This window comes from Scyliorhinus canicula, chromosome 12 (assembly GCF_902713615.1).
Source record: "Scyliorhinus canicula chromosome 12, sScyCan1.1, whole genome shotgun sequence".
In the NCBI taxonomy this organism is placed as follows: Eukaryota; Metazoa; Chordata; class Chondrichthyes; order Carcharhiniformes; family Scyliorhinidae; genus Scyliorhinus; species Scyliorhinus canicula.
In genome coordinates, this window is record NC_052157.1 from 47,289,429 (window position 1) to 47,317,027 (window position 27,599).

The window sequence follows — 27,599 nt, forward strand, 5'->3', positions numbered from 1 at the left end:
ACAGACAGTGACCCAAGCCGGGAATCGAACCTGGGACCCTGGAGCTGTGAAGCAACTGTGCTAACCACTATGCTACCGTGCTGCCCGGGATGAAAGGGTTGTCTTACAATGAGCGGCTGAGTAAATTGGGTTTATATTGTCTAAAGTTTGGAAGAGTGTCCAAAGATGTGCAGATTAGGTGGATTGGCCATGCTGGCTGGGTTACGGGGATAGGGCAGCGGAGTGGACCTGGGTGAAGTGCCTTTTTGAAGAGTTGGTTTGGACCCGATGGCCGAATGGCATCCTTCTGCAAGTACGGATTCTATGGTTCTTTGAATGAGAGATGAACATATTGAAACATACAGGATTCTGAATGAAATTGACAGGGTAGATGCTGAAAGGTTGTTTTCCCTGTCTGGGGAACCTTGGACATGGCAGCAGTCCCAGAAGACGGGGTTTCTCTTTAAGACAGAAAAGTGGAGACTTTTCTTCACTGGGTGGGTTGTGGATCTTTGGAATTTTTTATTACCGAGGATGATGAATCCTCCATCGTTGAGTATGTTCAAAGCTGGAGTAAATTTTTGGTGTTTCGGGGAACCAAGGAGTACGGGGAGCGGGCATGAAGTGAAGTTGTGGCAGACCTGTTTCCGCCCCCAAACCCAGGCTACTAATATATATCTCAACGAAGTCCAACAAGTTTGTTTGAAATCACTAGCTTTCCCAGTGCATCTCCTTCATCAGGAGAGTCACTAGCTTTCAGAGCGCACCTCCTTCATCAGGAGAGTCACTCACTAGTGAAAGCTAGTGATTCCAAACAAACCTGTTGGACTTTAACCTGGTGTTGTAAGACTTCTTACTGTGCCCACCCCGGTCCAACGCCGGCATCTCCGCATTATATCTAAATGAGCAGTGATCCTAATACTGGCTCCTGGGAAACACCAGTCCAAACTGGGAAGAACAATTCACTGTTACTTGCTGCTTTTTGTCTCTTTGCCAAATTTGTACCCACGCCGCTGCTGTCCTATAGTCCCAAGGACTTCAATAGTTTAATGGAGTAAATCTGTCAGCAGCTGTGTCAATGAATGAGAGGGTGCTGCAGAGTTACACTCCACCCAGCTGTTTGTCTGGGCGCGGCAGCGGCTACCAATCACTGCGGACGGGGCGGGGCTTCCTACGGTCAATGGAATCCCTATTGGCGACTGTTCAGTGACATGACGGGGGCTTGGCACTGGCCCCGCCCAGCGCGCACTGGGTGAGGCGCGCGGAGTCGGCCGGCGGCAGGCGTGTGGGGCGCGCACGTTCAGCACGCCTGGTCAAAGCGGCCGCGCTGCGGGAGGGCGGCCTTGGCTGTGTGAAGATGGCGGCGGCCTGGATTTCGGTGCTGATGTTCCTGCTGCTGTGCAGCACCGCTGCTGGGGAGGAGGAGGGTCGGCCCAAGGCCGCCAAGAAGAAGAAGGATATCCGCGATTACAACGATGCCGACATGGCGAGGCTGCTGGAGGAGTGGGAGGTGCGGAACCCCCGTGTCTGTGTGTGTGAGAGAGAGGGGAAGGCCCGAGGGTCGCGGCGGCCTGTGGGGGGCTCGGGGCCTAGCCTCTCTGGGCCATGAGCGGGTCTGGAATAACCTGATCCGGGTTAAATCCGCTTCCAGGGCCGGTGGGGCACATTCCCCATTACAAAAGAGAGGAAATGCGCTTTATGGCACAGAATAAAATAAATGATTGATATTCCTCTCAAAATTAGTGTAGCTGCTGCTATCGGGATCACAGCATCCTGCCAGGAGAAGGCCTTTCAGCCCATCATCCTGCTAGCTCTTTGAAAGAGCTAGTCAGTTATTTACAGACCTCAGAACAATCCTTTAGAAGTTGCTTCCACCACCCTTTCAGCTAGTACATTCTAGATCACATCTTGGTGCTGAGACTGTTGAGCAACACCAGCATTTTATGACAACCGCTTACATTTGTACAGCGCCTTCAATGTTTCAGCATCTTGTTTTACATGGGCCTTAAAGAGCCATATTTGGCGGATCAGTCATAATCTCACTGAGTGGCGGAGCAGACTCGATGGACCATAAGGCCTACTTCTGCTCCTACATCTTATGGAACGGAGCCACTTGGAGAGGAGGGTGCCCAGAAGCTTGATCAAGGAGTTGGGTTTTGAGGTGTGTCTGAAAGGAGATGGGGAAAGGCTAGGGAGGGGATTCCGGAGTTTGGGGCCTCAGCAGCAGAAGGCATAGCCACCTATTGGGGAACAATTAAAGTTGGGAATGTTTGAGGCTAAAATGAGATGGGTGCAGAGATCTGAGGTTTGTGTCGCTGAAGGACGAGAATTTCAAAATCGGGGTGTTGCATAACTGGGAGCCAGTGTGTAGGCCAGCAAACACTGGGGAATGCAGCACAGAAGGAAGCCAGGCCCATTGCATGTGTTGGCTTTCTGAAATAGCTGACCATTTTTTTCACTCTTTTCACACTCTTTTAAAATGAATTTTCAAATATTTATTCCCCTCATTCAAAGATTATTATGGATTGTGGGCATTAACATCTCATTCTTTTGGTGATCTTGTAACCACTAGTAAGCAGCAGGAACCATGACTTCAGATGTGGCTGAGAGCCAACCAGAAGCTAAACAACCAGACTGGGCCTAGATTTCCAGACTGCAGTCTGGTTTTCTGATGTCTCACAACTCTGAATCAGCTCTTTGGCTTCAAAGAATAGGACAACCCCTGTCATTGACAACATCTTGCAATGTCGCAAACATCCCCCTATGCTCGTAAGTGAGGATATAAATAAATGAAAGGTATTGCAACTGAGCCCAGACCAAAAGCTTGTTTGGAAATGTGAAGGCTTTTAATGATAAAAGCTAAACTGTAGATGCTGGAGACATGAAATAAAAATGAAGTGCTGGAAATACTCAGCAAGTCAGGCAGCATCTGTGGAGAGAGAAAGAGATAACATTTCAACTCCTGTTCAGAATCGAGGAGGTTTTTAAAAGTGCAGACATTAGTTGAGAGCTGTAGGTGTTCCAGGAGGGAGTTCAGATTATGGATCAGGTGACTGATGGTTTTACCAGCAATGGTGGGATGAATTTAGAAAGATGAAAAGAAAGGCTAAGGTCAGTAGACTGAAGGGTATAGGAGGGGTTGTTAGTTCAGAGGTAGTTACTTTGGAAGAATTTGAAGTTGATGATTTTAGAATGAGTGAGGAAGGAGGCTGATGGGGTGAGAAGGGATGGCGCAGCAGTTAATGAGCTGAGGTTTGGACAGTTGAAGAACGGCAGATCATCTGAGCAGCCAAATGAAAGACCCCAATCTGAGGGTCTCAAAGCAGCAATAAATACTTCTAAAATATTTCATAATTTTCATTCCATGACTGGGGCAAACATAGCAACCAGTTGGCAAGTTCAAAATACACCAGGAGTTGATACGATAATTGGTGAGGTAACAAGTGGCGAGGAGGATACCCTTAGATTACAGGAGGACATAGACGGGCTGGCCAGATGGGCTGATTATTGGCAAATGGAATTCAACCTGGATAAGTGTGATATGATGCACTGGGGGAAGGACAAACAAGGCAAGGGAGTGCATGATAAATGGCAGGGCCCTAAGAAGCACAGGATCAGAGGGACCTTGGTGTGCATGTCTCATACTCGTCCCTTAAGGTAGCAGAGCAGGTGGATACAGTGGTTAAGGATATGGCATACTTGCCTTTATTAGCCGTGGCATAGAGTTCTGGAATCCACCTCGTAGGAAGGATGTGGTAGCACTTGAAAGGGTAGAAAGGAGATTTACCAGGATGTTGCCTGGACTGAGCGTTTTAACTCTGAAGAGAAATTGGATACACTTGGATTGTTTTCCTTGGAGCTGAGGATACCGAGGGGGGACATGATTGAGATGTGTAAAATTATGAGGGGCATAGATGGAATTGTCAGGAAGAAACTTTTCCCCTTGGTGAAGGGATCAATGATCAGGGGGCATAGATTTAAGGTAAGAGGCAAGAGACTGAGGGGATTTGAGGAAAAACATTTCCAGAGGGCGATGGGTATGTGGAACACACTGCCTGAAAAGGTGGTGGAGGCAGAGACTCTCAACATTAAGTCTTTAGATGTGTACTTGCGATCCCAAAGCATACAGGGCTATAAGTCAAGTGCTGGGAAATTGGATTAGAATAGTTAGGTTGTTTTTGACCGGCACAGACTCGTTCAGATAAAGGGTCTTTTCTGTCATCATATTGCAGATAAAAAGTATTGAGACCAGATTTGTGGATGCCAGACATTACACACTGTCTTTCCAGTTGAGGGATTAGGTATTAAAATCTTATGTCTTGAAAGTTGTTTCTGTGTATATTCAGCCTTCAGCAGGATGTGGTCTGTGGTTAAGGTACTGTGGACCCTTTCCACTATGATTCTTTAAATTATTTAAGGCAATATTCACTTTATGGAAGAGCCCATTCAATTATAAGAACCTAGAGAGTTTAAGTTACATACTGGATTGTTGTGCTTTTGGACTTTTGGCAGTCGAGCACGATGATGTAGCGTTCAAATTAATCTGTAAATCTGAAATCATTAAAGAATATGGAAGAACACTTAACAAAATGGTAGTTTACATGAGGTCCTTGCTTAATGTCATCCGGCACAGTGCTGTTTCACATTAACTTCAATCTCCCAATTAACATGTTATTCTCCAGCAGAAATTTGTTATGCTTTATCTTTGTGCAGAAAGACGATGATATAGAAGAAGGGGACCTACCAGAGCACAAGAGAACATCTCCACCGATAGACTTTTCCAAAATTGATGCCAGCAATCCTGAAAACCTTCTGAAGATGACCAAGAAAGGCAAGACCTTAATGATATTTGCCACGGTGTCTGGGAATCCCACTGAGAAGGACACTGAGGAGATCACCAGTCTTTGGCAAGGCAGTCTGTACAATGCAAACTATGATGTCCAGAGGTAAGTGTCTTGAGTATTGTGGCTAAAACAAAAACTCTGTGGATGACTTGTGAATTGGCAAAACTAATTGTAAAGCTTAATTTTAGGATATTTGGCATTGTGGCACTATTGTTCCATGATGATGAAAATGGATCTCCCATCTGTGCCGAATGACACAAAAGGGAGCTTTAAACTGATTTCTACTCTTGTACTAACAAATGAATGGGTGTCTTTTCAGTCTAATCACCCATTCAGTGATCCCAGCGACAAAATGCACATGCTTGGATGTAAACCGATCTTGTGTGAAACTTCTTTGTTGAATAACCACTGACTTTACTGCCCATGTATGAACAGTTGCTGTTTGGATGGCGAAGTTGGACTCTGTTAGTATTTTTGGATCTATTCCCCAGTATGGGTCATTACGGTGAGGAGCTATTTAAGCAGGGATTTAAAGATTGCTTTAAGGAGCATATTGTTAAAAAGACTGGCATTAACAATTAGTTTTTTCAGATAAAGTTATAAAGGATTATTGATAGAGATACTGTAAGTGAAGATGAGGTGCTGACAGTCCATAATTTCATGAAATAGTCTAGCAGGCTCAAGGAACTGAGTAACCGTCTCCTTCTCCCATATCTAATATTGGTTTAACTCAGTTGGCTCCACAGCTGGTTTATGATGCAGAATGAGGCCAACAGCGTGGGTTCAATTCCCATACTGAGGTTATTCATGAAGCCCCCAACCTTGCCCCTCGCATGAGGTGTGGTGACCCTCTGGTTAAATCACCACCAGTCAGCTCTCCCCCTCAAAATAGGAAAGCATCTATGGTCATCTGGGACTATTGCAACTTTACTTAACATTGCTGCTGCAATTACAGGAACATTTTCTGTATTTGGAGCTGGCTGCTTTGGAAGACAGGCAGATGATGTGTGTGTTAATCCACGCCCTACAGCAAAGCCTCGTCTCCAGTCGTCTCTTGATATTCAGGTCACTGGGCCAAGACCTCGCTCCGCTGGGACCATGTGGTGGTTGGTGTTAAACGGCCACCCCAAGTTAAAAGAATGCACAGGCAGGCATCTTCCACCCCAACCCCACCCACCCAAATGAATTTCAGGACCTGGATGTCAGGATCCTTATGGTCAACACCAACAGAACTGAACACTGCAACGCCATCATAGCCCGGGAACTCCAATGACATCACATTGACTTTGCTGCCCTGAGGGAGATACGACTGGCAGTAGAAGGCTAGATTAAAGAACAAGGTGGCGGATGCACATTCTTCTGGAAAGGCAAACCAGAAGAAGAATGTCGTCTCTACGGCGTCAACTTTGCCATAAAACAAATTGGTCGAACATCTCAATGAACCCTCAACTGACTTGGCGAACGCCTCATGATCCTACGGCTAACCCTGGCCCAAAAGCAGCATGTCACATTCGTCAGTTCCCACGCCCCAATCCAAGGACGAAACAAAAGAGGCATTCTACTCCAGTCTTGACCAATCACTGTCCTGCATCCCAAAGGGAAATGAGCTGATTCTCCTCGGTGGCTTTAATGCTAGAATCGGGAAGGATTAAACCTTTTGAAAGACCCGAGGGAAAACAAATGCCAACGGAGTCGTCCTCCTGACAATGTTTAGAACATGATATGGTCATCACGAACACTGTTCCACCAGAGGGACAAGCAGAAGAGCTCATGGCAACACCCCCGCACCACGCCCTGGCACCTAGTAGACTAACTAAACCATCGTCCGAGCAAGGGACCCCAAAGATGTCCGCATCACCCGTGCCATGACCAAAGCTGACGATTGCTGGACGGACCACCGACGAATCCGCTCTACCATCACTCTGGCCACAAACCAGCACATACGGAAAAACTCTTGTCGCGGGAAACAATGTTACGGGACTTAATGATCCTGAGAAGAAAGAGATACTTATTCAGAGCCCCACGGCTAGGCAATGGCTAATGTGCCAGAGCTGCAGAATGCCCACACCACCTGGTCCTCCTTAAAAGCCACTATTGGCAACATCTGCGAGGAGACAGTAGGGCCCTCGACCAGGAATCATAGACTGGTTCGACGAGAATGACCAGGGTCTCCTTGACCACAGATGCAAGGCATTCCTGAATTGCCAACTCCACCAAAACTCTAGGTGAGAGGAAACAAGCCTACAGGCAACTGAAGGCCAAGGTGCAGCAACAAACTTGCACGGTAAAGAACAGATGGTGGGTGGAAAGCGCAGGAGACTTAGCAACTTGCTGACAATCATGATGGGAACGGCTTCTGCAACGCAATTGAAACCATCTACATGAGTACCCAGGGACCTACACCTCCGAGAGGCAAAGATGGAGAGGCGTTCATGAAAGACAGAGTGGCAGTCAGTGCCAGCTGGAGGGAGAACTTCAAGGACCTCCTCAACCAAGCCACGGCCTTCGTGCCATCGACATCATCAACAAGGCATCTGGCACAGATGGAAACCCCGCAGAAGTATTAAAATGCAGTAGGAGAGGCACTATTCACAGGAATCCACAACCTCATCGCCTTAGTCTGGAAGGAAGAGAGCATGTTGGATGATCTCAGTGATGCATTAATTGTGACCATCTTAAAAAAAGGAGGCTGGTCTGACTGTGGAAATTACAGAGGGATTTCTAAACTCTCTGCCACAGGAAAGGTTGTGAGACTCCTGCCAGTGGCAGAGAGTTCCTCCCTGAGTCTCAGTGCGGCTTCCCACCCCCATCAAGGCACAATGGACACACCATTCTCCGTGACATGCAAGCCTCGATCCTCACAATCAGAACAACCATAGACCCAATGCGTGTGCAAACTGGGTCAAACAAGGCTGCATCATCTGCACCAATGCTCTTTGGATTGGATTGGATTTGTTTATTGTCACGTGTACCGAGGTACAGTGAAAAGTATTTTTCTGCAAGCAGCTCAACAGATCATTCAGTACATGGAAGAAAAGGGAATTAAACAAAATACATGAGAATACATAATAGGGCAACACAAGATATACAATGTACTGCATAAGCATTGGCATCGGTTGAAGCATACGGGGTGTAGTGTTAATGAGGTCAGTCAATAAGAGGGTCATTTAGGAGTCTGGTGACAGTAGGGAAGAAGCTGTTTTCTCCACCTTCTTCACAGCAACATTTCATCCCATCACCTCAAAGCTCCCCATTGGAATGGAGTTAACCTACTGGACAAGCAGGAAACTGTTCACCTCCGTTTCCAGGCCAGAACCAAGAACACCCCGACTTCTATCATTGAACTGCAGAACGCAGATGACCCCTGTGTGTGTGCGCACTAAATTATCGTCGGCATTCCCCGAGGCATATGAGAGAATGGGCCTCAGAAACATCTGAAAAACATAGGTTCTCTCTCAGCCCCCCCGATCATAAAGATCCACGATGAGCCCTCAGACAATAGTTCCCATACTTCGAGAGCCTTCTCCCGGCGCAAACAGACAACGACTATGAAATCCAGCATCGACTCCAGTGTGCCAATGCAATTTTCAGACAGCTGAGGAACAGTGTTCAAAGACTGAGACCACAAATCCAGCACCAAGCTCATGGTCTACAGAGCAGCTGTGGTCCCCGCCCTCCTGTATGCATCAGAAGAAGGACAATGTGCAGGAGGCACCTCAAATCCCTGGAGAGATATCACCAACGTTGCTGTCGCAAAATCCTGCCAATCCAGTGACAGGATAGGTGTACCAATGTGAATGTCCCCTCCCAAGCCAATATCGCCAGTATCGAGGCACTGGTCACGCTCAATCGGCTGCAATGGGTGTGCCATATTGTCCGCATGCCCAACATAAGACTTCCCAAAACAATTGCTCTACTCCAAGCTCCACACTATCCGCGAAGGCGCCAGTCACCTCGAATGCCACAGGGTGGAGCATGTGAAGACCAAATGCAAACAGCGGTAAGACAGCACAGAATCCAGAGTGTCTCACCCACCCACCTCATCAAAGACCACCTGCCAAACCTGTGGCAGAGTCTGCGGATCCAGAATTGGATTATTCATCCACTGCGGAACCCACCTCGCTGGGGTGGGTGCAAGTCACCTTCGATCCTGAGGGACTGCCCAAGAAGAAACAGTTTTAGAAGGTAATCATGTTGTAAACTTGGACCTGGCCAGTTACACTGTCTGTGGCTGAATATATGCTGCCGAATGGATTATTAATTTATACAGTAATTATTGACTGTGTACTGAGGGACACATATGCAGAGTTGCCAAGTTTTGGATGAGATGTTAAACCAAGGTCATGTCAAGTAAATTTAAATGTAAAAGATTACAGCACTATTCAAAGAGGCACATAAGGGAGTTCTCCTCCATGAGGGTGATGGGTGGTGTAGTTGTAATGTCACTGAACTAGTAATCAAGAGGCCCTGGCTCATGTTCTGGGACACTGGTTCAAAACCCAGCATGGCAGCTGGTGGGATTTAATTAATAAATCTGGAATATAAAACTAGTCTCAGCAATCTACCATTGATTGTCTTAAAGTGCTTTAGGAAATCTGCCATGCTTACCCGGTCTGGCCTACATGCGACTCCAGACCCACAGCAATGTGGTTGACACTTAAACTGCCTTCTGAAATGGCCGAGCAAGGACATTTAGAGATGGGCAGTATATGCTGGTCCACATCCTGTGAAAGAATAAAGAAAAAAAATCATGGCAGACATTTATCCCTCAAACATCCTCGCTCGATAATATTATTATCCCATTGCTGTTTATGGGATTTTACCACATTTTGTGCATTCCAAAGGTTCTTCATTGGCTGTGAAGTGTTTTGTCCTGAGGCCATAAAAGGCACTATAGAAACATCAAGTTCTTTCTAACACTTGGAACAAACGTTATCATTATTTGCCGACTTTGATTAAATTACTGCTACTTTATGTTGTAGCTGTTCTGAAATAATATAACTACCAGGCAAAAGATTGAGTAAATGCCAAACCTGTCTCTGTAGTTTGTGTTTAAAGCTCACAGTCACAATTGGTATGGTGCAGAAGAAAACCAATTGGTCCACCCTGTCTGCACCCACCCTTTAAATGACCATCACGATTTACCTCTGCACATTGTTTCTTTTCAAATAATTATCTAATGCCCTCTTGAATGCCTCGATTGGGCCTGCCTCCTCCACAGTTCTAGAAAGTGCATTCCAGACCCAACAACCACTTTTCGCATCACCATTGCTTCTTTTGCAAATCACTTTAAATCTGCTCCCTCTCATTATGGATCCTCTTTCGAGCAGGAACAGTTTCTCCCTATCCACTCTGTTCACCTCCCCCCTCAAATTTTGAATATAACTATCACATCTCTTGGCCCTCTGCTCTCCAAGGAAAACTGTCCCAACCCCTCTAATCTATCTTCATAATAGACATTACCCAGCCCTGGAACCATCCTTGTTGACATCTTTGCACCCTCCAATGCGTTCACATCCTTCCTAAAGCATGATGCACAAAACACAATACTCCAGATGAGGTCTAACTAGTGTCTTGTATAAGTTCAGCACAACCTCCTTTCTCTTAATACCACTACTCATAAGCCTATGATTATTATTATTTCGCATTCAGGTGGATCCTGGAAAATATCAGAGCATCTTAAAAGGGTTTGCTATCACTGTGAAAGAAAATGGTATTCATGGCCAAGGGAAAGGATGGGCTCCAACCTTCATTGGCTATTTAATGCAAATTTGGTTTCTATGAGGTTTTCAAGAATGTTTATAATGAATTGCTGGGAGAAGAAAATGCATACCTCTGGTGCACTTCTCTGTATTTTCCTGCATCAGCCAGTGCTGAATTCTTTTCTGATATTGCACTTGCTCCAGTGGAGGCTTGTACGGTTTGAATTCAGACCCAACTTGGTTATGCAAACAGTCTGAGAGAAGCTTTTCCTGAAATGCATGCCGAAGAAGGCATTTGGGCATTCTACAAAGGTGCTGCCCCTCTGTGGATGAGACAGATTCCCTACAAAATGATGAATTTTGCTTACTTTGAGCGCACGGTTGAAGCACTGTACATGTATGTGGTGCCCAAACCTCATGCTGACTAGACCAAAGCTGAGCAGCTGGTGGTGTCTTTTGTTGCTGGTTATATTGTTTTGTGCTATTGTGTCTCACCCTGCTGATTCTGTGGTGTTGATGCTGAACAAGGAAAAGGGTAGCTCTGCAGTAGAGGTTCTGAAAAGGTTTGGACTTATGGGTGTGTGGAAAGGGCTGTTTGCCTGTATTATCATGATTGGTACTCTGGCTGCCTTGCAGTAGTTTATCTATAACTCTGTTAAGGTGTTGTTATGGACCAGGGCTTAGAAACTCCAAAGTGTATTATGAGGTTCACCTGACCTATAACTTTTATGTTGAATTTGGCTAGGATGAGCCCAAGAGCCTTCACTTCAGGTATGATTCATCAGACTTCCTAGGCGCTTTTATCAAAACAAAGCTTATTATAAGAACGTAGTTAACATATATAAAACAATTTGTTATCAATTACAAACATGAAACAACACACAACAGCTACAGTACTCTATGTATATAACTCTTAATGAATCCCCCTTAGCATCTGTTCCAATTCCATACATAAGAACATAAGAACTAGGAGCAGGAGTAGGCCATCTGGCCCCTCGAGCCTGCTCCACCATTCAATGAGATCATGGCTGATCTTTTGTGAACTCGGCTCCACTTTCTGGCCCAAACACCATAACCCTTAATCCCTTTATTGTTCAAAAAACTATTTATCTTTACCTTAAAAACATTTAATGAAGGAGCCTCAACTGCTTCACTGGGCAAGGAATTCCATAGATTCACAACCCTTTGGATGAAGAAGTTCCTCCTAAACTCAGTCCTAAATCTACTTCCCCTTATTTTGAGGCTATGCCCCCTAGTTCTGCTTTCACCCGCCAGTGGAAACAACCTGCCCGCATCTATCCTATCTATTCCCTTCATAATTTTATATGTTTCTATAAGATCCCCCTCATCCTTCTAAATTCCAACGAGTACAGTCCCCATCTACTCAACCTCGCCTCGTAATCCAACCCCTTCAGCTCTAGGATTAACCTAGTGATTCTCCTCTGCACACCCCCCAGTGCCAGTATGTCCTTTCTCAAGTAAGGAGACCAAAACTGAACACAATACCCCAGGTGTGGCCTCACTTAACCTATCCAAATCCCTCTGCAGACTTCCAGTATCCTCTGCACTTTTCGCTTTACCACTCATCTTAGTGTCATCTGCAAATTTGGACACATTGCCCTTCGTCCCCAACTCCAAATCATCTATGTAAATTGTGAACAATTGTGGTCCCAACACGGATCCCTGAGGGACACCACTAGCTACTGATTGCCACCAGAGAAACACCCATTAATCCTCACTCTTTACTTTCTATTAATTAACCAATCCTCTATCCATGCTACTACTTTAGCCTTAATGCCATGCATCTTTATCTTATGCAGCAACCTTCTGTGTGGCACCTTGTCAAAAGCTTTCTGGAAATCCAGATATACCATATCCATTGGTTCCCCGTTATCGACTGCACTGGTAATGTCCTCAAAATATTCCACTAAATTAGTTAGGCACGACCTGCCCTTTATGAACCCATGTTGCGTCTGCCTAGTGGGACAATTTCTATCGAGATGCCTCGCTATTTCTTCCTTGATGATAGATTCCAGCATCTTCCCTGCTACCGAAGTTAAGCTCACTGGCCTGTAATTTTCTGCTCTCTGCCTACCTCCTTTTTTAAACAATGGTGTCACATTTGCTAATTTCCAATCCACCGGGACCACCCCAGAGTCTAGTGAATTTTGGTAAATCATCACTAGTGCATCTGCAATTTCCCTAGCCATCTCTTTTAGCACTCTGGGATGCATTCCATCAGGGCCAGGAGACTTGTCCACCTTTAGCCCTATTAGCTTGCCCACCACTACCTCCTTAGTGATAACAATCCTCTCAAGGTCCTCACCTGTCATAACCTCATTTCTATCAGTCACTGGCATGTTATTTCTGCCTACCACTGTGAAGACCGACCCAAAAAACCTGTTCAGTTCCTCAGCCATTTCCTCATCTCCCATTATTAAAACTCCCTTCTCATCCTCTAAAGGACCAATATTTACCTTAGCCACTCTTTTTTGTTTTATATATTTGTAAAAACTTTTACTGTCTGTTTTTATATTCTGAGCAAGTTTACTCTCATACTCTATCTTACTCTTCTTTATAGCTTTTTTAGTAGCTTTCTGTTGCCCCCTAAAGATTTCCCAGTCCTCTAGTCTCCCACCAATATTTGCCACTTCATATGCTTTTTCCTTCAATTTGATACTCTCCCTTATTTCCTTAGATATCCACGGTCGATTTCCCATCTTTCTACCGTCCTTCCTTTTTGTTGGTATAAACCTTTGCTGAGCACTGTGAAAAATCGCTTGGAAGGTTCTCCACTGTTCCTGAACTGTTCCACCATAAAGTCTTCGCTCCCAGTCTACCGTAGCTAGTTCTTCTCTCATCCCATTGTAATCTCCTTTGTTTAAACACAAAACACTAGTATTTGATTTTACCTTCTCACCCTCCATCTGTATTTTAAATTCCACCATATTGTGATCGCTCCTTCCGAGAGGATCCCTAACTATGAGATCATGAATCAATCCTGTCTCATTACACAGGACAAGATCTAGGACCGCTTGTTCCCTCGTAGGTTCCATTACATACTGTTCTAGGAAACTATCGCGGATACATTCTATAAACTCCTCCTCAAGGTTGCCATGACCGACCTGGTTCAACCAATCGACATGTAGATTAAAATCCCCAATGATAACTGCTGTACCATTTGAAAATGAAATGAAAATGAATGAATGAAAATCGCTTATTGTCACAAGTAGGCTTCAAATGAAGTTACTGTGAAAAGCCCCTAGTCGCCACATTCCGACGCCTGTTCGGGGAGGCTGGTACGGGAATTGAACCGTGCTGCTGGCTTGCCTTGGCCTGCTTTCACAGCCAGCGATTTAGCCGTGTGCTAAACAAGCCCATTTCTACATGCATCAGTTATTCCTTTGTTTATTGCCTTTGTCCCACCATAACGTTACTATTTGGTGGCCGATAGACTACTCCTATCAGTGACTTTTTCGCCTTACTACCCCTGATTTCCACCCAAATGGATTCAACCTTATCCTCCGTGGCACCGATGTCATCCCTTACTATTGCCCGGATGTCATCCTTAAATAACAGAGCTACACCACCTCCCTTACCATCCACTCTGTCCTTCCGAATAGTTTGATACCCTCGGATATTTAACTCCCAGTCGTGACCATCCTTTAACCATGTTTCAGTAATGGCCACTAAATCATAGTCATTCACGATGATTTGCGGCATCAACTCATTTACTTTATTCCGAATACTACGAGCATTCAGGTAAAGCACACTTATGTTGGTTTTTTTACCTCAGGTTTGAATCTTAACATCTCCAGTTTTATTCCTTTTAGTATTACTGGGCCTATTCTCTGAGCTCCCCTCAGTCACTGTACCTTGTACTGTTGCCCTTTTTGATTTTTGACTATGTCTTCTCTGCCTTGCACTTTCCCCCTTACTTCCTTTTGCTTCTGTCCCTGTTTTACTACCTTCCAACTTCCTGCATCAGTTCCCATCCCCCTGCCACATTAGTTTAAACACTCCCCAAAAGCTCTCGCAAACATCTAGGACATCGGCTCCAGTCCTGCCCAGGTACAATTTGTACTGGCCCCACCTCCCCCAGAACCGGTCCCAATGCCCCAGGAATTTGAATCCCTCCCTCTTGCACCATCTCTCGAGCCACGCATTCATCCTATCTATCCTGACATTCCTACTCTGACTAGCTCGTGGCACTGGTAGCAATTCTGAGATTACTACCTTTTGAGGTCCTACTTTTTAGTTTAACTCCTAACTCCCTGAATTCAGCATGTAGGACCTCATCCCGTTTTTTACCTATATCGTTGGTGCCTATGTGCACCACAACAGCTGGCTGTCTCCCCCCCCCCCCCCCCCCCCCCCCCCAGAATGTCCTGCAGCCGCTCCGAGACATCCTTGACCCTTGCACCAGGGAGGCAACATACCATCCTGGAGTCTCGATTGCGTCCACAGAACCACCTGTCTATTCCCCTTAAGATCGAGTCCCCTATCACTATAGCCCTGCCATTTTTCTTCCTGCCCTGCTGCGCAGTAGAGCCAGCCACGGTGCCATGAACCTTGCTGCCGCTGCCTTCCTCTGGTGAGCCATCTCCCTCAACAGTATCCAAAGCGGTATATCTGTTTTGCAGGGAGATGACCGCAGGGGACACCTGCACTGCCTTCCTACACTTGCTCTGTCTTTTGGTCACCCATTTTCTATCTCCCTCAGTAACTTTCACCTGCGGTGTGACCAACTCGCTAAACGTGCTATCCACGACCTCCTCAGCATCGCGGATACTCCAAAGTGAGTTCATCCGCAGCTCCAGAGCCGTCAAGCGGTCTAACAGGAGCTGCAACTGAACACACTCTTGCACGTGAAAGAGCCAGGGACAGTGGACGTGTCCTTGAGCTCCCACATCGCACACGAGGAGCATGACACGGGTCTGGGATCTCCTGCCATGTCTTAAACCTTAGGTAAACTTATACAACTACAATTTCAAAAAAACGAAAGAAAAATAAATAAATTAGACAATGAAAAGAAAAACTACTTACCAGTCACTTACCAGGGTTAAAAAGCACCTCCTCCCCACCCAGCTTCAAATTCCCAAACTCACTCTTGGTTGTGCCTCACTCTGGCTGTGTCTTCTCTGGCTCACTGGGAGAACTCACCCAGGGTCTCAGATGCTCTCTGGTTCTCTCCCTGCAGATTAAAAGTTACAGGCCAGAAGAAAGAGAACAAAACAGTAGAGAAAAAGCACCTTCTCCCACTCTGCACCGAATTACCTCACTGCACCAAATTACCAAATTGCAAATCCCACTCTGGATGTGCCTCACTCCAGCTGTGTCTTCTCGACTTGCGCAAAGCTTACTGAGTGCGCTTTCTGTCTGTCTTTTATACAGACCTCAGCTAACCAGGATGACTCAAACTACCTAAACTTCATAGAGAAGAATACAATGTGCACCTTTTGTGCCCCTAAACAGGCCTCAGGTGACTGACAGATAACTGCCTCTCAGCAATTAGGGTGGGGGCAGCTTCAGCCAATCAGACACTAAGTTACACACTGCACTTTTAACTGAAAAACAGCAGAATTAGACTTACCACTTACCTTTCCTGAGCACCTAACTGCACCAAATTACCAAGTTGCAGTTCCCACTCTGGATGTGCCTCATTCCAGCTGTGTCTTCACAAAATCCAATAAACCAAAACCCCTTTCAAGGGTGTGGCCAGCACACTGTAGTCTCACTTGAATGGGACTGGTCCTTTCCCTGAGATTCTGATCCAGTTCCAACCAGAAGATTTAAAACTCCTTCCGGAAAGCAACTCTATCTTTACAGTTCCCAAGGCAGTTTGCCACACTCACACACCCAATGTCCTTTCAGCTGGACAGCTTTAAAATAAAAAAACAGGGAAACACTGCTATTTTCTTCTGCAGTCCAAAGGCAACAAACCGAAACTGAAACCCAAACACTAAACCCCTCTCACGTGACAGCCAGAGCCGAGCTCCACCCGCAAATAACATCACGAAAGCCATGCTACAGGTCATGTGGCAAGAACAAATCTTTATTAAAGGGACACCTACATGACCATGTACTTCAGGCTTCCTCGCCCACCACCTCCTGAGATGCCAGCATCACTGAAGAAAAAACTTGGGTTGTGGGAAAATACATGGACTTAATTTGTTAACCCTGGTTCAGCCAGATATGTCGCTTCATAACACATGTAAAAAAAGAGCAATAGCATCATGTCTGTAATGTTGATGAGCTGTGGCAAAGTGCAGAGCATTCATCTTTGATTCCAAATAAAGAACTATGACCCAAGTTATAGATGTGTAATGTATAATTGGTTTATATACAGGGTCTGTTTCACGACTATTTTAAATACAGTTGAGATTGAAACAAATTTCATCTGTAAAATCGGTATTGGTAAAAAGTTTAACATCTTTGTATTTATTTTTCACCATCATAACTGATCAACAAATGTAAACGTTTAACTTCTTAGATGTTTCGGAACCACAAGGTCATGCTGCAGCTGTACATAACTCTGGTGCGGCCGCACCTGGAGTACTGCGTGCAGTTCTGGTCACCACATTATAGGAAGGATGTGGAAGCTTTGGAAAGGGTTCAGAGGAGATTTACTAGGATGTTGCCTGGTATGGAGGGAAGGTCTTACGAGGAAAGGCTCAGGGAATTGAGGTTGTTTTCGTTAGAGAGGAGAAGGCTGAGAGGTGACTTAATAGAGACATATAAGATAGTGAGGGTTAGATAGGGTGGACAGTGAGAGTCTTTTTCCTCGGATGGTGATGACCAACACGAGGGGACATAGCTTTAAATTGAGGGGTGATAGATATAGGACAGATGTCAGAGGCAGTTTCTTTACTCAGAGAGTAGTAGGGGTGTGGAACGCCCTGCCTGCAACAGTAGTAGACTCGCCAACTTTAAGGGCATTTAAGTGGTCACTGGATAGACATATGGATGAAAATGGAATAGTGTAGGTCAGATAGGCTTCAGATGGTTTCACAGGTCGGCGCAACATCGAGGGCCGAAGGGCCCGTACTGCACTGTAGTGTTCTATGTTCTATGTTAGCTTGTGCCTAAATTATTGACATTTGTAAATTTAAATGCTAGTCATTGGAGATTTGGTTGGGACAGTTTTTTTAAAAACACGCGCTCCTTAGATCCACCTTTGGGATGTGTCTGTTAGGCCTCACTGGTAGATCTCTTTTCACCCTGGTGTTGGGTTCTCCAGTGGGCTGGCGGGTGACATTCATCAACTTCAGTGGTTGTACAGTCAAAGGTGCTTGAGTCATTGGCGTGTCAAAGTATTATACCTGCACAGTAGCCCCTCTGTTCTGATGGGAATAACCTGGTATTTCAGGCTATTTCTGCCATCAGGACTTTGCTGCTGTGTGGACATGTTTATCAAAATCCATCTGGTTTAAATCTTGCAATGAAATGTGAGATGTTTGTAAGCTACTCTGGCTGCTTAATGATGACAATTGCCAGTTATGCTAAATTGCCATTTGATTTAGAAATGCCTGCATAGGATATCGATGGAATAAATGGAGGTACCATTGCATTACCTACATTGGCCATTTTAAAGTGTTTTAACCTGACTAACATTAAAATTGAGCTCAGGCACTCCTTTGTATCTGTTAGTACTATTGGTTGTTTCGCACTGAGTTTTGGTTATTGGATCAGTAAGCATTAAAGAATATTTGCAACAATCAAAACAAAAAAATATTATTATTATGATTCCATATGCATTGTTAAATGCTCTCGCCACCTGTCCTTCCACCTTTAGTGATTTGTGAATATATGCATCCAGGTCAATTATAGCCAATTGGGCTTTGGCTACAATTGTAGTCAGACAGATTAAGTTGTTGTCTCCTGATTGTCACTCTTGCAGTGAATAATTTAGACTGCTTAAGCAGTATTAACACGGTACATTTAGATTTTAGTGTTTATTTCAATGATCAAGAAAATGTATTTAAGTCTCCCAATTTAGGGTGAGTACACTGTACTGGTTTCAATGTGGTATCCAAAGATGTGCAGGTTAGGTGGATTGCCCATGCTAAATTGCCCCTTTGTGTCCAAAGATGTGCAGGTTAAGTGGGGTTATGGGGATGGGGCGGAGGGATGGGCCTAGGTAGGGTGCAGTTTCAGAGTTTCGGTGCAGATTCTATAGGCTGGATGGCCTCCTGCACAGTAGGGATTCTATGATTCTACGACAAGTTTTATGGGCGTAAGCTAAACAAGCATTTCTTTGATTTGAATTGATCTTGAACCGTGCAACAATTTGTTTTGTAGCCATGGTCCTGTGATTTGGTATATACAGTGATTAGGACCTTGGTCAATATAATGACTGGTGACCATGCATGATGTTTATATTCGTATAGTCTTCTAACTTAGGCTGTGATTGGAAGAAACCTTTTGTGTTGTAACATTTGAGTGAAGTGTTAGGAAGGAAGTGATTGGAGTATTTGGGATGATGAACATGTTTCAAGTTTATTACTACAATGCTAAATTTGCAGCTTTCTCTCTAGTATTAGTACTAATGTATTAGTACTAATGGCACCTAGTGATAACATAGAAAAGGCGATAGATTTTTTAAAAGCAGATATTGCAGTTACATTGCAGCTATTGTAGATTTACTTCAAGAATGTCAACTTAATTATGTTACAGAAGGCCCAAGTTAGAAAAGCAAGAATTCTCGGTATATATAAACCTAAAACTATATAATCAAAACAGCAACGCAGATATATAATCCCTCCATTGATAATCCCTCTGTTGCTATATAAAAAAGACATAAATAATTTAATCTGTATGACTACAATTCTGGCAAAGCCCCATTAACAGATACTTTATGTTCGGGGATTATAAAGCAATTAACTTTACCTGTATATTTGTTTCTCATTTGAAAACGTTGCTAGACTAGAATCTTGCCATCTGATGCTCTGTTACCTGCTGCATAATGTGCTGTAGCTCTCGGAATAACTTGATATTGAATTGTTCCTCTCTTTCTTCTCTTCTTCTTTCCCCCCCCCCCCCCCCCCCCCCCCCCCCCCCCACCAAATGCCACGTAATGGGTTGTTAGCAAAGTTGAGCTTCATGGAATAAATTGGACGGTGGCAGGAAGAATACAACATTGACTTGTGTGACAGGGAACTGTGAGCAGTGGTGAATATTTTTTTTCCAACTGGAGGAAGTGGGGTTTTCCAGGGGTCGGTATTTAGACCATTGCTTTCCTTGGTGTAAGGGCACAACTTCAAAATTTGTGGCGCAGAACTTGGAAATATTGCAAACTGTGTGTTTGGGGCGGGGGGGGGGGGAGGGGGAAGAGACATATAGGAACAAAAGTAGGCCCATCAGTCCCTTGAGCCTGTCCTGCCATTCATGAGATCATGGTTGATCTGTGCCCTAAATTCGTATACCTGCCTATGGCCTGTATCTCTGAATATCTTTGCTTAACAAAAATCTATCTAATATAATAGCTGTTCTAGGTTCAACTGTTTGTGGGATATAGTTCCAAACCTCCTCCACTTTTTAAAGCCAAACCTCTACCACCTTTTGAAGTAGTATTAAGTAGTACTTCCTAACATCTCTCCTGAATTGTCCAGCCATAATTATTAGACGATGCCTTTTAGTTTTAGAATTATTTACCATGTCTTTCCCTGTTAATATCTTAAATACTTTGATCAAATCACCCCATAACCTTCTAAATTCCACTAGAAACGAGCCCAATTGGTGTAATTTCTGCTCTTAGTAGTCCAGATATCATTTTCAGTAAACGTACCTTGCCCTCAAGTGAGGAGGGTAGTGATGGATTTCGAGGGATAAACAAGCTGGTGGAATGAGAGGATAAGTAGCAGTTGAAATTTAGCATACAAGTGTTGTGTTTTTCAGTTAGCACTGTTACTGCACAGCGCCAGGGTCCCAAGTTCGATTCCCGGCTTGGGGCGGAGTCTGCACGTTTTCCCTATGTCTGCGTGGGTTTCTCCGGGTGCTCCGGTTTCCTCCCACAAGTTGAGAAAGACGTACTTGTTAGGTAATTTGGACATTTTGAATTCTTCCTCTGTGTTCCTGAACAGGTGCCGGAATGTGGCGCCTAGGGGCTTTTCACAGTAACTTCATTGCAGTGTTTTTTTTTTTAATTTAGAGTTGCCACTAATTTTTCTTTTTGTTTTCCGATTAAGGGGCAATTTAGCCCGTCCAATCTACCTAACCAGCACATCTTTGGGTTGTGGTGGTGAAACCCACGCAGACATGGGGAGAATGTTCGTGTGGAGTTTGCACAGTGACCCAGGGCCGGGATTCGAACCCGGATCCTCAGCGCCGCAGTCCCAGTGCTAACCACTACGCCACATGCCACCCTTTTCATTGCAGTGTTAATGTCAGCCTACATGTGACACGAATGAAGATTATTATTATTCATGTTTATTTGTAGTTAGAACAAGGTCACTTTAAGAGTCCTTTTGTGTCGTATTGATAACTTCATTGACTATTTGCATAGACAAATGGTCAGTCTACCCTTGCAGCCTGTCGAGTAAACACCTTTCTAATAAAGCTCTTGTTTGTTTGTACCTTTGTGGTCTGCAAGCCTATCCTTTTAAAATTACCACTGAGAAAACTGGCGATAAGGAGGTTGGAACTATGCTGGCCGACTCCCGGAGAAGTAAAAAAAAAATAGAAAGATTGTTGATCTGTACGCAGCCATCCGAAAAGGATTAAGAAGCCAAAAACCAAAGCTGGTGACGGAAGAGTGTCAAATATTGGCAGCCACCACCGAAGGGACCAAAATTGAACGTAGATTTTGGGGAAGCAAGATCAAAAAAGAAACTTGCCACGTGCTTTGCCCGAAAAATCTGCAATAGTACAGGGTGCACTGAATAGCAAGTACCCTTCAACAATAGTTTAGAGCTGGGAGCGTTCAAAAGGAAACCAGCTGATCTCAGGGGTACCTTCTTTGGATAAAGAAGCAAGGTAGTGCTCAAAATTTCACAACAACATTGCTTACATGGGGTGGCACGTTGGCACAGTGGTTAGTACCGCTGCCTCACAGCGCTGAGGACCCGGGTTCAATCCCCGTCCTGGTTCACTGTGGAGTCTGCACATTCTCCCCGTGTCTGCGTGGGTCTCACCCCCACAACCCAAAGATGTGCAGAGTCAGCGGATTGGCCATGCTAGGTGGATTGGCCATGATAAATTGTCCCTTAATTGGAAAAAAATAATTGGGTACTCTAAATTAATCTTTAAAAATACGTGCTTACACAAGCCGTTTCCTTTAGTAAAAGTGGTGAGAATGTTTGGCGACCGTATGATGAGAAAAGGTAGTGGAGCTTATATATTGAAAGATTCGATTATTTTTTTCTAAGCGAATAAAACTGCAGCCGATATTGTAGTCCCAACTTTTCAGAGTACAATGGTGGGGGGACATTTAACCTCTTGTGAAGTCTGGTACAGCCAGAAAAACCAGGCCCACAAACCTATAATGAGATTGTGGAGATATTGCAGGGCCACGTCTCGCTGTCGTCGCTGAGCGGTTCAGGTTCCATTAACGTAACCAACAAGAAGGTGAATCAATCACAGTTCGGAACTACTTCGAAGAAATTAGATGAATACTGTGAATTTGGCGATGTCTTGAATGACACCAATAGAGATAGACCAGTGTGGGGGTTAAGAAGCAAAACTATACAAAAACAGGCACTATCTCCATGGAATAGCAGCTAAGGAAGCCCAACAATTAAGGTCAAACATTAGAATCCATAAAATGCCATCTGAGAGGCAAACATGACACGCGTTCAAAATTGCTACCAATGTGCTAAAACTGCGCACCCAGCAGCAGGTGCAATAATGCAAAATGCAGGACTGTGGTAAAAAGTCACTCATCGAACGTGCATGTTGGGGAAAGAAACAAGTTCCAAAAAACTATAAAAAGCAAGAATCAAGTGTCTCACACGGACAACCGAATAGACAGAAAAAGGCCCATTGCGCGAAGACCAGAGTCATAGTCAGATGACTAACTTGTTGAATGTACTGGCCATTGCGTGTGCAACAAGCTGTTGCTGGGTCATGCCTTCACTGGATGGTCAACTGGTGAAAAGGTGGACACGAGCAGCAGTTTCATTGGTACTAGAAACTGTTTACTAAGAGAAACTACAACATGTTGCCTTAAAACTCTCAAAAACAATACCAGAAATCTATACTGGGAAATAGTTCCATTGAGAGGCCTTATCAGTTTAAGTATGCAGCTAAACGGGCAGGTCGCAGACTTGTCCCTGCATATAAAGGTAACTATCCAGCCCTAATGGGGAGAACCTGGCTGGAGAGAATCAAGCTAAACTGGGCCGTGGTTAATCACATGTAGGAGTCCAAAGCAGGCCTACCGAAGATTTTATAGAAACATGTCTTTAATGGAGAGTTGGGAAGCATGAAAGAGATCTCCATCAAGATTAAGATTGAAAGCCAAGTCAGGTGCTTAAAAGACTGGGCCAGTGCAGTGTGCCATCAGGCCTAAGATCGAGGAACAATTGGCTAGGCTGGTCAAGACGGGGGGGGGGGGGGGAGGAATCCTCAAACATGTTAATGTAAGTGATTGGGCCATACCACCAGTACCCGTGTTGAAGAAAGATGGTTCGGTATGCATATGTGACAATTTTAAAGTCACTATCCCTCTGGTACTGTGCAGAGCTCTGTATTTAATTGATTTATTTGCTGGGTTGGCTGGCGGCTATAATTTTCTTTAGGCAAGTGTGTTTCCAGATAAATGTGGATCTAGATTCGCAACAATATATGACAGATGAGACATGCAAAGAGCTATTCTGATATGGAAGACTTGCATTTGGCACCATGTCACACCTGCGTTGTTCCATCCTGCCATGGATCAAATTCAAAGTGGGCTAGAAGGAGTCCAGTGTTACTTAGATGATATCTTAGTGTCATGTGAATGTCCCTTTTAAGAAAGGTTTTTGTTTTATTACATGGCTTCAGTGATGTCATTGTGTGGGTGGTGCTGGGCTGTGGCTCTGTGAGCTGTTTTAGGTTTCGCTTTCACATTTTGGCTGCTGTGGACTCAAAACAGAAGTGTTTTGGCCAGTCTCTCTCTTTTCATTTTAAAGAGTTGTTCCAAGAAAAAAAACATTGATTATAGCTACCTGCTGTTTTGGCAACTTAAAATATATAGTTTGCTTTCCAGAAGGGTTTAAACCTGCTGATGAGACTGGGTCACAATCTCGGGCAAAGGCAGTCTTATTCAAGTGAGAGTGCCGAGTGCTTGGCCGTGCCCTTAAATAAGGGTTTTTTGGTTTAAGGGATTTTGTTTTTGAATTGGAACAGTTAAGGGGGAAATCATTAAGGGTTATACATAGATTACTGTAGCTGTGTGGGGTCTTTGTTAGTAATTGATAAAAATTCTTGCTGTTTGTTTATATATAAATGCTAACTAAGTTCTTAGAATAAAGTTTATTTTTATTAAAGTGACCCGGCAGACTGTTGAATCACACCTCGATAGAAGGCTCTTGTGCTCACCCTCGCCAAATTCAACAAAAAGTTATAGGTCAGGTGAACTCCATAATACACTTTGGAGTTTTTAAACCCTAGCCCATAACATTAGTTACTGGAAAGAATGAAGAAGGACATTTTCAAAATTTAGATGCTACACTCCAGAGACTAGGAGATTACGGACTACAAATGCGGAACGATAATTGAATTCTTCAAATCCTCTATTGAATACCTTGGAAACATCATAGATGCAAAGGCACTGCACATATCATCTTCAAAAATAAAAGCTATAAGTGAGGCACCTGAACCTCCAAACATAATCAACTTTGATCATTTTTGGGCTTGTTATGGGAAGTTTTGCCCTAATCTAGCAACTTTTCTGGAGCCGTTACACAATTTATTGTGTCTGAACAGGAAATGTGGATGGATCAGTGCAGTTGTAGGTGAATTTCAGGCATCTGCTTTTTCATGTTGACTGCAGTCTCTGGTAGTTCTGATTTAGTTTGGACGCCATTCGGAGTTGTTTCAACCGGAGTTGACATAGTGTTCCGAGGTTGACCTGGTGTTGAAGTTTTGTCAACTGCAGTACGGTCTTCCACAGTTGTTTCTGGTATTGTCAGGTTCTCAGAAATGTTTAAAGTCTTCACTTGGCACAGTTTTTTGTGGACTCTCAGTTAACTGTTTTTTAATTTGTAAGTAAATTTTGATACAGTTCTATTGTTTCATTACAAGAATCTCCAATGTAAAGGGGGAGGAAGTGTTATGTATTCATTTTTGTTCCTAGTTGGAATTGGCTGTTTGCTGGCAATCTATCCGAACAGCCTGTAAACACCTTTCCAATAATAATCTTTATTACTGTCACAAGTAGGCTTACATTAACACAGCAATTAAGTTACTGTCAAAATCTCCTAGTCGTCACACTCCAGCGCCTATACAGGGAGAATTCAGAATATCCAATGCACATCTTTTGGGACTTGTTGTAGGAAACCAGAGCACCCAGAGGAAACCATGCAGACACTGGGCTAACTTGCAGGCTCCGCCCAGAAGTAACCCAAGCAGGAATCGAACCCGGGACCCTGAGGCTGTGAAGAAACAGTGCTAACCACTGTGCTACCATGTCGTCCTCGTGCTCTACAAGCGTGTCCTTTAAAAATACCAAACTGAGAAGTGTGAAGTGGAATATTTTTGTCGGGAAAACAAAGAGGTGATACAATTCTAAAGCGTTGCACAGCTATAGAGACAACTGAGACGTATGCACAAAGATGCAAGGTTTGTTCAGGAATAGTCAGCATGGCTTTGTCAAACGGAGGTTATGCCTAACCAATTTGATTCAATTTTCTGAGTGCGTGACTAAGTGTTTAGATGAGGCTAGTGCAGTTGATGTAGTTTACATGGATTTCAGCAAAGCATTTGACAAGGCCCCACATGGGAGACTTGTAAAGAAGGCAAATGCATATGAGGTACGGGGAACTTGATAAGTTGGATTCAAAGCTGGCTGAGCTGTAGGAAACAAGGGGTGATGACAGACAGCTGCCTTAGTGACTGGAAACCAGTGTTCAGTGGCGTACCACAGGAATCTGTGCTGGGTCCCCTATTATTCCTCATTTATATAAATAACTTAGATGACAGTGTGGGGGTTGGATCAGTTAGTTTGCGGATGACACAAAGATAGGCCGGGTGGTTAACAGTGAGCTGGGAGTCTTGGGTTACAGGAAGAAATAGCCGAGATGGTCAAATGGGCAGAAAAGTGGCAGATGGAATTTAATCTTAAAGTGTGAGGTGGTGCACTTTGGAAGGAGTAATTTCACAAGGAAATATTCAATGAATGGCAGCACACTGATCCTGAGGAACAAAGAAACTGTGTGTTTGTAAATAGATCTCTGAAGGCAGAAGGGCAGGTTAATAGTGTGGTTAAAAAGGCACATGGTGCACTTGCCATTATCAATCGTGGCATAGATTACAAAAGCAAGGAAGCCATGCTGGAGTTACATAGAACATTGGTGAGGCCACAGCTGGAATATTGTGTGCAGTTCTGGTCGCCATATTTTAGAAAGGATGTGATTGCACTGGAGGGGGTGCAGAGGCGTTTGACCAGGATGTTGCCTAGGATGGAGCATTTATGAAGAGAGGTTGGATAGGCTTGGGTTGTTTTTGCTGGAGCAGAGAAGACTGAGGGGCGATCTGATTGAGGTGTACAAGGTTATGAGGGGCATGGACATGGTGGATAGGAAACTGCTGTTGAAGGGTCGGTTATGAGGGGACACATGTTTGTGAGGGGCGGGAAGTTCGGGGGGATTGGAGGAAAAGCCTTTTACCCAGAGGATGGTGACGGCCTGGAACACCTGGGAGACTGGTAGAGGTGGTTGCCACACACAATGTACCTGGATGAGCACTTGGCATGTCTTAACATTCAAGGCTATGGGACAAGTGCTGTCAAATGGAATTAAGATTGGCAGATCAGGTGCCTTTCATGTAGCTGTACAGACTCGATGGGACGAAGGGCCTTTCTGCACTGAAATTTTCTGCGATTCTGTGAAATCGCTGACATTTACAGGGCAGGTTAAAAAAGTGGTTAATGAAGAGTATGATAATGTGGGCTTCATAAATAGGAGCATAGTGTACAAAAGCAAGGAAGTTGTGGTAAACCTTTATGAAACAATGGTTCGGCCTGGAAAAATTGTGTTCAATTCTGGGCACTATCTTTAGGAAGGATATGGAAGGCATTAGTGAGGGTGCAGCAAAGATTTATGAGTGGTTCGAGGGAGGAGGGTCTTGGGTTACATAGATTGATGAAGCTGCGATTGTTATTCTTGGAGAAGATACTGTTGAGAGGAGAATTGATAAGTGTTCAAAAGAAGCAAAGAACAAGTAATAAAGGTGATTGACACATTGTTGTGCAAAGTGCGGTTAGGGTCTGGAATGCATTACCCTTAAGAGTGTGGTTGAGGTAGATTAATCATGGTTTTCCAAAGGGAATTGGGTAAATGCCTGAAGAGAGAATTGAGGGGGAAGGCCAATGGCGTGGAACTAATTGAGTTGCTCTTGCAGAGAACTGGCAAAGACGTGAATGGCCTCCTATGCGGTAATGTCTCAATGATTCATCCTCCATCTCCCCCCCCAACAGTTTTCTTTGGTTGATGTCCATGATGTCCAGCTCTTTGGTAACTGACCAACCAACCAGATAAAACAGTTTGGCATACTTTATCAAAATCTAAAATTACATTCAATACAGCACATTTCATGATTTCTGGAAAGTGCTTTACAGCTAATGAAGTACTTTGAAATGTAGTCCCATGTTGTAATGTAAGAAACATAGCAACCAATTTGCACACCGCCCGCTCCCACATACAGAAATGTGGTGGTATTGGCCAGATAATCTTTTCTTTAAATGTTGAATTGGGGATAAGTATTGACCAGGACATGAGGATAATTCACCAACTGTTCTCGAAATAGTGCTATAGTGCATTTGGGCAAGTGGATGGGGCCTCGGCTTAACGTCTTCTCTGAAAGACAGCACCTTCAGTGCTGCGGGACGGCATCGGCATTGCAGTGTTAACCCTCATCTTTATATTGAAGCCTGGTG

At 44.3% G+C, this 27,599-nt stretch overlaps 1 protein-coding gene, 1 non-coding gene and 1 pseudogene across 2 annotated transcripts in view; all 3 read left to right on the top strand.

The window, feature by feature from the left end:
- The first annotated feature begins 1,286 nt into the window (after positions 1 to 1,286).
- Positions 1,287 to 27,599, top strand: part of mesd (mesoderm development LRP chaperone) — a 34,403-nt gene continuing 8,090 nt past the window's right edge. The window contains exons 1-2 of the mRNA XM_038813332.1: positions 1,287 to 1,489; positions 4,693 to 4,925. Coding sequence (XP_038669260.1) covers positions 1,337 to 1,489; positions 4,693 to 4,925 — 386 coding nt within the window. The 5' untranslated portion in view covers positions 1,287 to 1,336. The remainder of the gene's footprint in view (positions 1,490 to 4,692; positions 4,926 to 27,599) is intronic.
- On the top strand, positions 7,205 to 16,965 carry LOC119974422 (annotated as a pseudogene).
- Positions 17,681 to 17,934, top strand: LOC119975310. Its single transcript, XR_005462727.1, has one exon. It is a non-coding gene; the product is annotated as a small nucleolar RNA SNORA53 (small nucleolar RNA).